Genomic DNA, 13957 nt, shown 5'->3' with positions numbered 1-13957 from the left:
GGCCCTAGCCAAAACACACAAGGTGTTAAGGGCCCGCAGGGCAGCGCTGGTCGAGGCAAACATGGCCTCCCAGGACGGAGGAGTCAACAGTGGCGGCAGGGAGGGAAAGGTGGTCCGCAAAAGCGGACTGGCAGCAGAAAGGTGGGGGGAAAGGCACGCCGGGTCACGCGGCGCCAGAAGGTAATCTTAGCGCCGGGACACCTTCGCCGGAGGTAGCCGTGCGCTTTATAAGCTTCAAAATAAATAAAATAAATAAATAAATAAGATGCCGGTGCAGAAGGTGGTGAGGCACTGGATCCCCTGAGGCGGGACGCCTCCAAGCCCACGTTAGGGAAGAAAGGAGCGAACCCTCAAAGGGAAGTAAGATCTCCCTCCCACCAGAGCCCTGGTGGAGAACCTCTAAGACAGTGTTCTTCAAACTGTGGGGCGCGCCCCCCAGGGGGGCGCGCCGCCGTCTCAGGGGGGGGCGCGTCCTCCGCCGTAAATCTCACCTTTGTCCTCTACTGATTAAAGAAACAGACGGCAGAGTGAAGCTGCAGGGGCCCGAAGAAGGGGTGAAAACTATTAAAGCCTCATTAACAATACGAGATTTCTCTTTCAGCCAGCAGTGACTGTGGCAGAGGACATGCTGTGTGTGACACGCCCCGAGAGCAGTCTCAGGCATCTCGGGGCACTTCGGAAGGGATCATGATGCAAGACTCATATTTTCCAGTCGAAATGAAAACGCCAAGTAAAAGCATTTATTAAGAGCAGCCTTTCCTCGCTGTTACGGCGCAGCAATCCAAAACGGCCCCGGCGTGACCTCTCGGCGCTGCTGTGCAGCGTGTGGATGTCATGCTGAAGGAGCCGAGGAACATGGCGTACATATGATATTAAACATGCGCGCGCGCCTGCCAGGGTGGGTCGACCGGCTGCATTCTAAGGTTTCAGTGACACTCCGCAGAAGGTCATGCCATTCGTGCTTAGTGCCCTCTCTTCAGGTCGTCTGTGCTGCAGCTCCTCTCTCCCAGTCACACCGACAGGCTCTTCGGAACAGCTTGTGTTCAATGTGCAAAACTGAGACAGGCATGCAGTCAGAGAGCTCGAGTTATGTCAGTTCTTCCCTCCAAGATGTAAATGACCAGGGTGGAATATTTGGACAGTTGTCTGTTTGGTCCTCCAATATTTTTATTCAACAAAGAAAGTAAATAACTAAATTAGTTACTTGGGGGTGAGCTACTGAGCTTACTAGGCTAAGTAAATTGAGTAGGCTGAGTGAGCTGACCTACAAGGTTGCTCCTGTTATCAACCTTCCTCGCCTATACCTCTTTTAAGCTTTGTTGCGATGCATCAGGGATTTTTTTACTGCAATATTACTATAGTGCATTAATGTTACGTCTCATCAGGATTTTCTACTGCATTTCCATATGTTATTGCATATATTATTGCATATATATCTAAATTCTAAACTTAAAGAAATTTGGCACCGTTTATGGTTATCTCGGTTCACAACTCACATGGGTGTCATTTCTGATATGTATGTTTACCTCGTCTTCACTGATTGAGTTTTCCTGTGAGAAATTGTCACTCATAGTCCTTGAAATGTCACTCATAATTACACTGAAATTAAGAAAATGTCACACATAGCAATCTGAAACCTTGGCAGCTATGTTTGGGGGGGGCCTATCTGGTTAATTCCTACAGCTGAAATGCTTTAGCTGCAGTGGGAGGCAAGGAGCTCCCTTTTCTAAAACTGAAAGCAACTATTTTGCAACTATTTACTGCAAGTGTCTGAGAATGTACCCTGCATTCAGACAACTTGCTCCTCATTCTCGCCCTTCACTTTCATGCTCACCCTGCACTCACAGCGATCACAATTCCCTCATACTGACCCCCATGCACTCACACCATTCACCCTGCACTCAGTAATCACGCTGCTCTCACAATGCACTTTCGCAGATTTCCCTGTACCTCAACCTGTAGACACACGAGCACACTACCCACCCTGCACTCATGTGACACTTCACTCACCTGTCTCACTCACTGCTCAATCTGCAATTTCACTTAAACAAGCCCATCACTAACCATGCATTCATGGAATGGAATGGAATGGAATGAGGATTTGTAGAGCACGATGGCTACCCAGGGGCGTCCCAGCGCTGTAGGGAGATTGAGCTAATCCGGAGGGGTAGGAAGAGGGAGGCTAGGTTTGGTTTTAAACAGAGGTCCCACTCTGCACTAACATGCACACCCAAATTCATATGGCCACCTCACTCACCCTGCAGTCACTCCACTTACCCTACTCACACTGTCGCATACCTCACTGTGCACTCACATGAGCACTCCTGCCACCCTCACAGCACAGAGGGTTAATGTGCCTGCTACAAAGAAGGTGTACCAAGCAGATCAAAGAACTGAGGGGCATATGTTCAAGGAAGTTGCGGAGTGAGGCGTTAGCAGTCATGGGTTAAAGCCTCTCTCCGCCACTTCAGTAACGGAAGGCTGCACCCTATTTACAACAATATGGTGCAGCCTTGCATTTCCCCTTAGCAGTGTAGCGCCAACGCAGACACCATTGCACCATAGTTCAAGGGTGTCTGGGTGCAGGGAAAATATTGTTTATGTTCAGGAAGGGGAACTTCCTGTACATAAACAATCTTTAAATGCCATTTGTCCCACTTCCTTGTGTGCTGCTTAATGCAGCACACACAGAAATCACAAAATGGATTTTTTTTAAAGATTACAAATACAAGGCACTTTGCTTTTTCCATGTGTGCTGCACAAGGCAGCACACATGGATGAAGCAAAAATGAGGAGAAATAATGCATTTCTCCTAGTTTCGCCAGCTTAAGACCAGACTTTCCCTGTTCTTAATTTTAACGCTGCCTCACTTTTACGCTGCCCTTGTAAATAGGGCGCAACATCAAAATCAGTGCCTGTTGCAGTGGAACGCCCACCGCAACACCCACTGCCCACCCTTTCATGCTAAGCATAGCATGAAAGGGGCCTTATTTACAAGGCAGCGTTAAGCCAAGTTAAGTGGCTTAACTCTGCCTTGTAAATACGGAGTGGCTTAACTCTGCCTTGTAAATACGGCAATGCCCCTATCACCACCACAACGTCGTAAAAAGTGACGGTGTGGTGTCTATAGGGGCTTGTACATAGGCCCCTGAGTATGATGCAACTATGACTACCACTATAAAAAGATTTTATGTTTGCTAGAAAGGTGCTATAGAGAGATGAGGTGCATTGTTGGTGAGTGGTAGTGAGCGAAGTCATGGAGAAGGAGGAAACACTCATTGTTTTGAACATTATTTGCCGGATATGGCCAGGGATATGCGGGTGGCGGTCGATTATGTAGTGTACCAGATTCCAGAAATTTCTGTCAGGTGGTGGGGGGGCCCGACATTTAAAAAAATTCAGCTGGGGGGGCTCAACCTTCAAATGTTTGAAGACCTCTGCTCTAAGAGATGGTCTACCGGAAAGTGAGCAACGGGGTCATCCATGCACAAAATGCCCAAGGCCATGGACACCGCGTTAGCAAAGGCCGCACCCGCCTCCGTAGGGCCCCGCGGTGGAGAAAGCAGCTCCTCCGTGGGCGACGGCTGCAAACTAAGGCGGCCGTCCCCGAAGCCAAGCGGGCCGGGCAAGGACCAAACCTGGAAGTCAGAAGGAGCTGAAGAATGAGGGACCTGCCGCTCTTCCGACAAACACCTCTGCCTCAGGAAAGGCGGGGGGCAGCCCTTCAACGTCGCCGGTGAAAAAGATACCAGGCGGCGACCAGTCTCCGTGGAGGACGACACCAATATACAGCCTGCCTGCGGAGAAGACGGAGCGTCCGAAGACAAATCTGCAGCACGACTCCTGCGTGGAGTTGTAGAGTCCGCTGCATGATGCAAAATGTCGGCAGCACCCAGCGTCACCAGACAGGGTTCCTCCCAGTCACACTGGATCGGGGACCAGAGTGGAGCTGGAGCCGAACTGGCCTCGGGCGGTGCCGGAGTGACTCCAACTCGACCCCCGCCGAGGCAGTCACCTGCGCGGAGGGACGAGAAGGGCCTGAGGAGTGACCCGAAGCCTTCCGCCAGCCACGGCCCGGAATGCGGCGGAGATTGTCCGGCAACCCATGTGATGGCGCCAAGGACGATTTAACATCCGACTCAACCCCCGACGAGGCAGCCGCCCATGGGGAGGGGTGAGGGGTCACCACCCAGCCACGACCTGGAGCAGGACGAGGAAGGTCCACGGACCCCTGTGGCTCCGCACGGTCCAGCCGTTGCCAGTGCCGTAGCAGCGTCACCTCGGCCTTGGACAGGACCTCCTTGTCAAAGGACCGAGAGGGGCTCGGGGATGCGATTCAAGCCCCGACGACCTCCCGCAACACCAAAGGGGCTCCCGCGGGAGTTTGCGGCGAGGCAGAGACGCCTTGGTCTGTAGGAGGTGCCCCAGAGGAGCCGCATCCCAACAGCACCACATCCTCCAACCCTGGGTCCGAACCAGTCGGCGTCGGAGCCACCGGCAGTGCCGCGGAGGGCCCTGCGCAAGGCAAGGGATCCGCAGACGCCCCAGGAAGGGAAGGAGACGCTAGCGAGGCCTGCAAAGCCACCACGTATGTCTCCATCTGGACTCTTGATGCCCCAACACCGGGAAACGGTGGATAGGATGACACGCGGGGCCGCATCACGGAGAGCCCTCGGCACCGGCAGGCCGGAAACCTGCGGGGACAAACTGCGACACTTACCCACCGGGGAGTAACAATCACGTGACATCAGAAAAGGGCAAGGACGACGACCACGGCCGTATCTGAAGCCCTCTGCCAAAGCAAACCGAGGGGAGGACGTGGACCTGGAGAGCCGTGCCGACTTCGGCATCAACTGTTGGCACGCCGCACAATCAGTGGTGCCATGATCCTCCCCCAAACACCACATACAAATGAGGCGAGGATCCTTCGCCGACATAGGACGCCCACACGACGTGCAAGTCTTGAAGCCCGAAGGCATTCGCACACTGTTCCACAAAGAAGGGACAATGGAATAAAAAAAAGAGGGTCCAAACAAGCCCGTAGTAAGGACCGGATCCGCGTTGAACACGGAAAAGGAAAGAACGGACGTAGGAGCACCGGGGTGGGTCTTATGTGACCTCGCTGATGTCACATACGCGGATGACACCTGGGTGGAGTCGCGTAATGTCACCCCGCCCCCGGCACGCAGTGATGCTGTGGCAAAAGTTTTCCGGATCCAGTCTCATGCCTGGGGATAATTCTACGTGAAGAAATCTGCGGCTAGTAGTCTCTATCAGATTGTAGCTGTATTTATTTTAATTGTATTTAATTTTTGGCTTCTTTTAATTATGACTTTCCTGTCCCAGTGCCTAACCAGATTAGGCGAACATCTGGTGGCACAAGGTTTCATATCTTAGGTGCAACACCTGGGAAAGCTCTGTATCCAGTTTTCTTTTTATGGAAACATTGTGGTTCCAGAAGCATGGAACTCGCGCTTCTCGACTGTACCCATGTGTGGGCAGATCTGCCTGAGTGGATGTGTCCCCGTGAAAGTCACCCGATCCATGATGGCTTCACTGTATCCCAAAGTGTTTGGTATCAAACACCTCGTCTTAATAAACCCACACTGATGCTAGTGTGTTGCCTGACTGTTCTTGAACAGGCAGCCAGCATAGACCAGTTTCTTTCCTCCTGAGGTGAGAACTTTCACTCTCGGAGGCCAGGAACAAAGCTGGCTCTGTGCGGAGGTGTTCACACCTCCTCCAAGCAGGATGGGCATTCAAGGGCGGGAAGTTTCAAAGGCCCTGCCGTCTTTGTTATGCAACCCAGGTCTCTCCAGATAGTGTAGGTTCCTCACCCCGCTGTCCTGAGACCACTTTTGGGCAGCAAGACAGGTGGGAAAATTAGTAAGATTAGGAGGTGTGCCCTCATTCTGCCAGTACCACCCCTAGGGGAGGCCAGCTATGTGTACCCCCCTTTTCCGATTCCTCCATGTTGGTTTAGACAGAATCAGCCTTCTAGGGTCAGGGTTATGCTCATTTCCACTAGGAATGGCCATATATAGAGTGTGGACACCTTGAAGGTAGTTAGCACATTGGCTACTACCCGTCACTCCCTGGAAACGCCACTAAATGTAGTTTTTAGGTGGCACCTCTGAACCCCAGAACTTAGATTAGACAGATCAACTGAAGGACGAAGAAGAGTCACTGCCTGAAGAGAACTGCATCAGAACTTTGGCACAAAATCATGCCAGCCTCAGCCCTCTCTCGACAGTTGGCGACACAGTGACTTGTCCTGCGAGCTAGAGAACTACCAAAGTCTTGGGTAGCCTGCCGGCACTTTGAAAACCAACAGTCTTGCTTGGAGTAGAGAAGTTACTCCCCTGCAGTCCGCTTGCACTGACAAGCTGAATCTGGTCCACCGCCTTGCAGCTCCCCGGCCAGACTGATGCCACAGATGACCAGGAGAAGGTACTCGTGCTCTGGAAGGTCAGATCTGTCTCCCCAACGAGTGTGAAGACATCAGGACCAACTGGAGCAATACAGCATCGACCCCAGAGTCCGGGACGCCCTGCACCGAACAACAACAGTGAGAGTCCAGTCTGGATTCTCATTGCACCAGGACGAGGGACATAGGCATCACTGTGACCCACTTCGAGAGTGTCCCAGCTGCTTTGAATTTGCCCTGTTGGCTGTTTCCCCTGACCGCGAGGTACATCTTTGCGCACCTGGCCCAGGCGACCTAACCACTCTGCTACCAGGCCGCCCAGTCGGGGTACAGACGAGCTGACTGTGCCCCCTTGCTCCAAGACCCCCTGTGACCTAAGCCCCCATTTGGGAGCTCTCTGACTTGTCCACAAGTCCAAAAATATGGACCCGCCTTTTTTTAGATCCGAAAGGGTTGCACAGCCTTAGTGTTTGAATTTCATCCACTTAAACCACAGTAATCCATGATCTTGTGGCTGACAGACGCATATATATTTTTTACATACTACAGATACCCCTGAAGAAGGTTTAAAATAAACCAAAATGCATTGGGTGTAAAGATCTACAAAAGGCGGGTCCATATTGCTGGAAGTATCATTACAAGTGCTTACTGGAACGGAGCATTATATGGGTGCATGCACGCAGAACTTGATGAATTCAGAAAAGAACAAGTGAGAAATAATATGGGTGTACTCCAGACTATTCAAGTGATGTATATTAAAACTGCTCAAACCCTGGTCAGCACCCCGATGGAAGAAAATAAGCAAAGAGCATTGGAGGATTCGTTTTCATGTCAAAAACTGTTTATGAGCATTACAGACATGAAGGAGTTAATATACATTAAGTGACTATTGATCATGTTATGGAGATTCACGCAAGTGTTGATTTTGAGATCAAATGAGGTTGTGAATTATTTTTAATTACACGACTTAGGATATGGGTGGGATTGCTTTAAACAAGGCGTTTCGGTGGGTCGCGCACATGTGGACGCAATACAGGCAAATCACGGTGTTTGTAGGTGGGGTTGGTAATTTAGTTTTTAAGTTAGCGAGTGAGCATTGGGTGGTTATTCAGTAATGTTGTGAGCGCATGGGAAGAACAAGGCGCCTGCAAAAGTAGATTACATCAGGTATGTAAGAGCTTATATAAAGGATAATGGGAGAAGTGACAAGAATGAGGTGTGGGGGTGAGTTTACATACAGCGATGAGCGTACCATATGAGTTTGGTGGAAATATGGGGTTGTTTGGTGTTGAGCAATTTGGGTTAAAAGTGTGGGGCATTCAGAACGCAATGGACCCGGTGCCATCGTCCTACTTTAAGGAAATTGAGGCCCTTCAACGACAGCTTCTTTGGGAGGGCAAGCCGCGCATTGCCTTCTCTAAACTCTCCCTTCCCTGGTATGATGGTGGAATTGGCTTGCCAGATCTGCGTAAGTACTATTGGGCCTCCCAGCTAGCGGGGGTTAACCACGCTATCTATGGGACTCCCGGAGACCCCAGGTATGCTATGGACCGTGGGCTTGTGCCGGGGGGGGCGACTTCACTAGGGCGTAAAATGCCAGGGCCGGCCGATTTCCCCTCATTGGGCCGTCGGCTCATGCAGTGTGTGTGTGTGGCAAGCAGCTTATCGACACCTTAAATGGGATGGAAAGCTCACACTTGCCACCCCACTATGGAACTCGGAGAAGTTGGGCAGCATGTGGAAAACAAAGGGGTTTGATAAATGGGATCTCATTGGGATTACGCAGATCAGGGATATCTGGGGAAAGGACGCAATTCTCACATTTGGTGCCCTCCAAGAAAAGTACCATTTACGGGAGAGTGAGCGTTATCGCTACCTGCACGTCCGGCACGCCCTGCTTAGTCATATTCCCAGAGGCACTACACTCCCAGAAGCCCCTACCCACTGAAAGATTGAGTGTTAGATGGTCATCTCCCAGAAAAGACCATTTCATTAATATATAAAAAAACTTATCAACAACATGGAGAACCCGCTAGTAATTATTAGGGCACAATGGGGCGCCGATGGCTTGGAATTAGATGATGAGGACTGGAGGGAGGCAGTCTCCTCTCCGAAGGTAGTGGCTATTCAGATGAGACTCTGATTAGTCCAGTTAAAGATCTTACATATGTCATGGGGCCCCAGTTGGTGCACATGGGTCGGGCGGAGGGTGGGGAGTGTCGGAGGGGGGGTGGGGAGTGTTGGAGGGGGGGAGAGGGGGTGCCGGGAGCTTGGAACCTTCATGCATATTTTGTGGCACTGTGCAGCGATACAGGACTATTGGAGTAAAATTCGTGGTAAGATGCGAGAGGTGCTGGGGGTGGAGATGACAATGGAGGCTCGAAGATGTGTTTTAAATGTCTGGGAACCCACGGACCTGAGTGTGAATGAGAGACAGTGGGCAACCCTGGCGTGTATGATTGCCAAGCGTAACATTGCCCAGTTGTGGGGGGCTGGCCAACCGCCCCGGGTCAAGAGGTGGATGGGGGACCTGGATTGATGCATGTACAGGGAGAGGTCGGTCTACGTTGCCAGGGGCTGTCCCGCGAAGTAGGGGGAAGGTTTGGGGAGAATGGAATAGGTATCGTGGTGATATTTGTGCTCCTCCAGGTGTTCGGGACGAAGCGGTAGCGCAGGAATCCCCGTGAACCCCAAATGCTATTCTGTATGTATTATCCTGTGGTACGGAAAAGTATATCAGACAAATGTGAAGCGATGGATGTCACCTGATGTTTTCTTTTGATGCTTTGTTAATAAAAAGATTTTTTTTAAAACATAAGTGTGGGGCACAGTAATGACACAAGTATAAACGCATTTCTGTTTGTTGGATATTACATGGGCGGGAGCAGAGGGGCGGATTAATTTACAATATGTGTTAGCTCATCGCGGGGTTATTTAAGATGATTTTCCATGTTATCGTCATATGATTAAATCAGTGATTGGATGTTATTATTACCATGATCTTCTGGCTGACAGACGCATATATATATTTTACATACTAAAGATACCCCTGAAGAAGGTTTAAAATAAACCGAAATGCATTGGGTGTAAAGATCGTAAATAGAAGAACTCGGAAATCTGTTTAATTGTTCTAGAATAGGCCTGGATTGGCAATTTTGGAATAAGCAACGTGCATAAGATTGTGGAATTCCGAGTCTTTGGCATGATGGATTAACTATGAATAAAAGCAAGATAAACAAGAATAAAGACTTGATTACTGTGGTTTAAGTGGATGAAATTCAAACACTAGTGCATAAGGCTGTGCAAAACTTTCGGATCTACAAAAGGCAGGTCCATATTTTTGGAAGTATCTTTACAAGTGCTTTATAAGGGTGCATGCACGCCGAACTTGATGAATTCAGAAAAGAACAAGTGAGAAATAATATGGGTGTGCTCCAGACTATTCAAGTGTTGCCCACAAGCCCCCTACGTGCAGCCTGCTTTTGGGTGGCCCCCATACACCGTAGCATGCCAACTAGCAGCCTTACCAGCACCCTGCTTCCACCTGTGAGGTTACCGAAGAACTACTGGTAGTACTTTGATCCTTGGCCCACTACAACTCCGTACCCTGAAGGTGAACCCCTGAAACTGATTGTACCTATCATTATGCATCTTTGTCTTTTCCTCCCATAGGATTGCATTGTGCATAAAAGCGCACCAGTTTGAACATTTACTTATCTGTGAATATTGCTATTGAAGACTGTACTTACCTTTAAACGAACTTCTTGGTTTCAAAATATATATAGAAAGTGTTATTTTTCTAAATTGGTCTCAGATTTAATCTTTGAGTTTGTGTCTCATTGATTGCCTCTGTGAGTACAACAAATACTTAGCACTACCCTCTGATAAGACTGATTGCTCGCCTACACTACCACAGAAGAGAGCGTTAGTATGATCTACTTTTGCCTCTGTAAACCGCCTGGGGACCAACTGGACTCTCTGCACAGTGTTCTTTTTATTAAACTATATAGAGTGCCAGCTTCCAACAATTAACGATATATACTTAACTTAACGAAGGAAGGCAGGCTGTTATTGCTCTTAAAGACAGAAAAGGAGGTTTATAATGAAAAAAACAATAAGCCTTAAGTAAGAGAAAACAATCTTGATGGAGAATAAACTATTACTGTACAAGACAAAGTTGATTTAATTCACCAAAAACATCGCTTATTGCGCACAGAAGTTAAATAAATAATAGTCCCCATCCTCTAAATAGTGACATTTTAATATAACTTTTATGGTTGTATTTAACGGCCTACTTGTTTCAGGGTGGTGGCATTACGTTTTCTACAGTTTAATGCTTTTCCAGTAAAGCCTATTAACTTGTAGCAAAGCGCAGCATAACCAATAACACATCAGTTACCTGAGGTCAAGTCTGGCATACAGTCATCAACCTTATCTTCATCGTCACTGACATCTTTTTGTATCTTCTTTTTATCAGATAAAGCTTTGGATGCAGCTCGTCTCCGGCAGCGAGTGCCAAGGTCATGGTCTTTAAAATCTGTGATTGTATCCAACTCTGTAGAGGAAAGGATTAGACAGTGGTTAGGATGTTATAATGATATCTTATGGTTATACTACCAATGCGCTCACAGATATACTAATTATCACTTGATGTTCTTCTCTATATTGTAAAGCAGAAAACTCAATACATTTGGTTACAAAAAACAAAGTGGGTAAGTTAAACAAAATTCCCAACAAACAATTCTACAAATGAAGCTATGTACACAAATTCACTTTTTTGTCACCTCAGTCTTAACTATCAAAAGGTCTCTGAAAACAGATATGGTTGGGGCTGCAATACAAATATAAAAACAAGCATTGGCATAGCCAACAGGTCTCGCCTTTGGGACCTTATAAGTGTTTAGTTATCCAGCACAATATCGTTGGTGCAACAACATCAAGTGTTGCATGGCTAAATACTTATAAGGTCCCAAAGGCGAGACATATGCCAATGCTTGTTCTGAGTGAGTGGCTCATGCAGGTATGCCACTGTGCAGTAGAGAAGCTGCGAGTGCTTTTACAGGAGCCCATGTAAATGTAAATGTTTTTGTACTTGTATAGCGCACAGCTACCCGCAGTGGGTTTCCCGACGCTTGTACGAATACCGCAAGGGAACCCTTCCTGGCTTTCCCTGTGAAGTGTCCACTCCTGGGCACCCCCATGGTGCAGACCAGGCATCCCTCGCGTTGGGGGGCCGTTGTGGAGACTAAGCAAGCTATTGCCCAGAGTTGCAGCGTGGGACCCATGATCAGAATAGGCACTGAGGCGAGAATATCCGGTCAGGGGAATTAGCGAGCCCGAGACCCGCAGAGGCAGGAATCGAACCCTGGTCCCTGGCCAAAGCTCTGCATCGAGGTCTGCCTGCTCTAACCATTGAGCCACACTTCTCCCCATGTGACATTGTGCCTCTTCAAAATTTATCTTGGGTCTGGTGCAATACTTCTAGTCCCTATTCCCGTCTTCTTGAACCCAATGTATATTTAAATGTCCCATGCACAGGCGGGGTTCACACTCCTATTACCCCTGCCTTCCAGTGACCTTTAACCGTCACAGGTGGTGGTGGTGGACGACGTGGTGGTGGTGGTGGTAGTGGTGGACGACGTGGTGGTGGTGGTAGTGGTGGACGTGGTGGTGGACGTGGTAGTGGTGGTGGACGTGGAAGTGGTGGTGGACGTGGAAGTGGTGGTGGACATGGTGGTGGACATGGTGGTGGACATGGTGGTGGTGGACATGGTGGTGGTGGACATGGTGGTGGTGGACATGGTGGTGGTGGACATGGTGGTGGTGGACATGGTGGTGGTGGACATGGTGGTGGTGGACATGGTGGTGGTGGACACGGTGGTGGTGGACACGGTGGTGGTGGACACGGTGGTGGTGGACACGGTGGTGGTGGACACGGTGGTGGACATGGTGGTGGTGGATGTGATGGTGGACATGGTGGTGGTGGTGGACGTGGTGGTGGATTTGGTGGTGGTGGATGTGTTGGTGGACATGGTATTGGTGGTGGACATGGTGGTGGACATGGTGGTGGACGTGGTGGTGGACGTGGTGGTGGTGGACGTAGTGGTGTTGGTGGACGTGGTGGTGTTGGTGGACGTGGTGGTGTTGGTGGACGTGTTGGTGGACGTGGTGGTGGTGGACGTGGTGGTGTACTTGGTGGTTGGCACTCCTATTACCCCTGCCTTCCAGTGACACTTTAACCGTCACAGGTAGCGAACGTGGTGGTGGTGGATGTGGTGGTGGTGGACATAGTGGTGGATGTGGTGGTGAACATGGTGGTGGTGGTGGTGAACGTGGTGGAGGATTTGGTGGTGGTGGATTTGGTGGTGGTGGACATGGTATTGGTGGTGGACATGGTATTGGTGGTGGACATGGTATTGGTGGTAGACATGGTGGACGTGGTGTTGGTGAACGTGGTGTCGTGTATTTCTATAGGTTCTGAATCAGTCCCCCTATTCCTGACCCTATTCTGGTTAAACTAACTATCAAGTTAACTAACAGTCAGCCCATGAGGCAAGAAAACCCCCATGATGCAGATACCGTTATCTGACGCAGTCACACTACGGCACAGGAACGTGTTATCTGATTAGGTCATAACGCTTGAGATCTAATTAGACAAGCGACATTCCTCCAGCCCCTGATAAGGCATACGACGTTCTCATAACAAATCAAACCTATGACAACCTGGATAATCCGTGCGGCCATTGTTTTGATTTCACAGAGAACTTTAGTAAAGAATGTGCTAACGAGCAAGTCGTATGACATCTTTATTGACGTATCTATGTCCATCCTTACGTCAATCTCGGCACCTTTAAGGTATAAATATTGCCAACCTTGCCCTATGCAAACACACACGTGGTGACAAGACGGAGCAGCCATACTTGCCGAAGCCGAGAGCAGAAGCAGACCCCGCTGGCAGCAGCCCCGCCTTCCTGACGCGCTGAGAGACGCGCTGCTATCTCAAGCCGAGAGACCCAGCACCGGCGCTTCTGGGCAGCCCTCGCAGGCAGCCTGGAATATCGAGAGCAGCGAAAGAGATACCATTCCTCATTCATCCTAACTTCCAGGTACAGAACTGAATAACCCCTCACAGAGAATTCTTTAGTTATTCACTTGGCAAAAACAAACTTAACTTAAACTGTAACTTCCTATTCCCGCCCACGCATTAGACTTAGGTCAGGTACACGGGGTAGGCGTATTTAGAAACACCAGTTGAGTACGTTTAGTCAAATGTATATGTGTATGTAAATATATTTTAATCATTTTAAACATCATATGGCTCAGAAACCATATCAATGTTTTTACAGTATTATTTTATACTATTGCTTTTAATGTATGCACTTTACTTAACTATAAGTATTGCAATAATATCGATCCATTTCTCTTGTACGAGAAAAGAGACTGATCAATAAATAACATCTTTTATTGAACACGCCCGTCTCTTCCTTTTCTCTACATTCTGATGAGACTAAGAATGCACGTACTGACTGA

General features: G+C 49.0%; 1 protein-coding gene across 1 annotated transcript in view; it reads right to left on the bottom strand.

Annotated features, from left to right (window-relative positions):
* RAD51AP1 (RAD51 associated protein 1) overlaps positions 1-13957 on the bottom strand; it is a 393892-nt gene that overhangs the window by 330842 nt on the left and 49093 nt on the right. Inside the window, exon 6 of the mRNA XM_078673979.1 lies at positions 10827-10982. Within this exon, the coding sequence (XP_078530105.1) occupies positions 10827-10982 (156 nt within the window). The remainder of the gene's footprint in view (positions 1-10826; positions 10983-13957) is intronic.

The sequence above is a fragment of the Lissotriton helveticus genome, chromosome 1_1 (genome assembly GCF_964261635.1).
Source record: "Lissotriton helveticus chromosome 1_1, aLisHel1.1, whole genome shotgun sequence".
Lineage (NCBI taxonomy): Eukaryota > Metazoa > Chordata > Amphibia > Caudata > Salamandridae > Lissotriton > Lissotriton helveticus.
The sequence above is the reverse complement of the archived record's forward strand: the minus strand, read 5'-3'. Positions and strand labels throughout refer to the sequence as shown.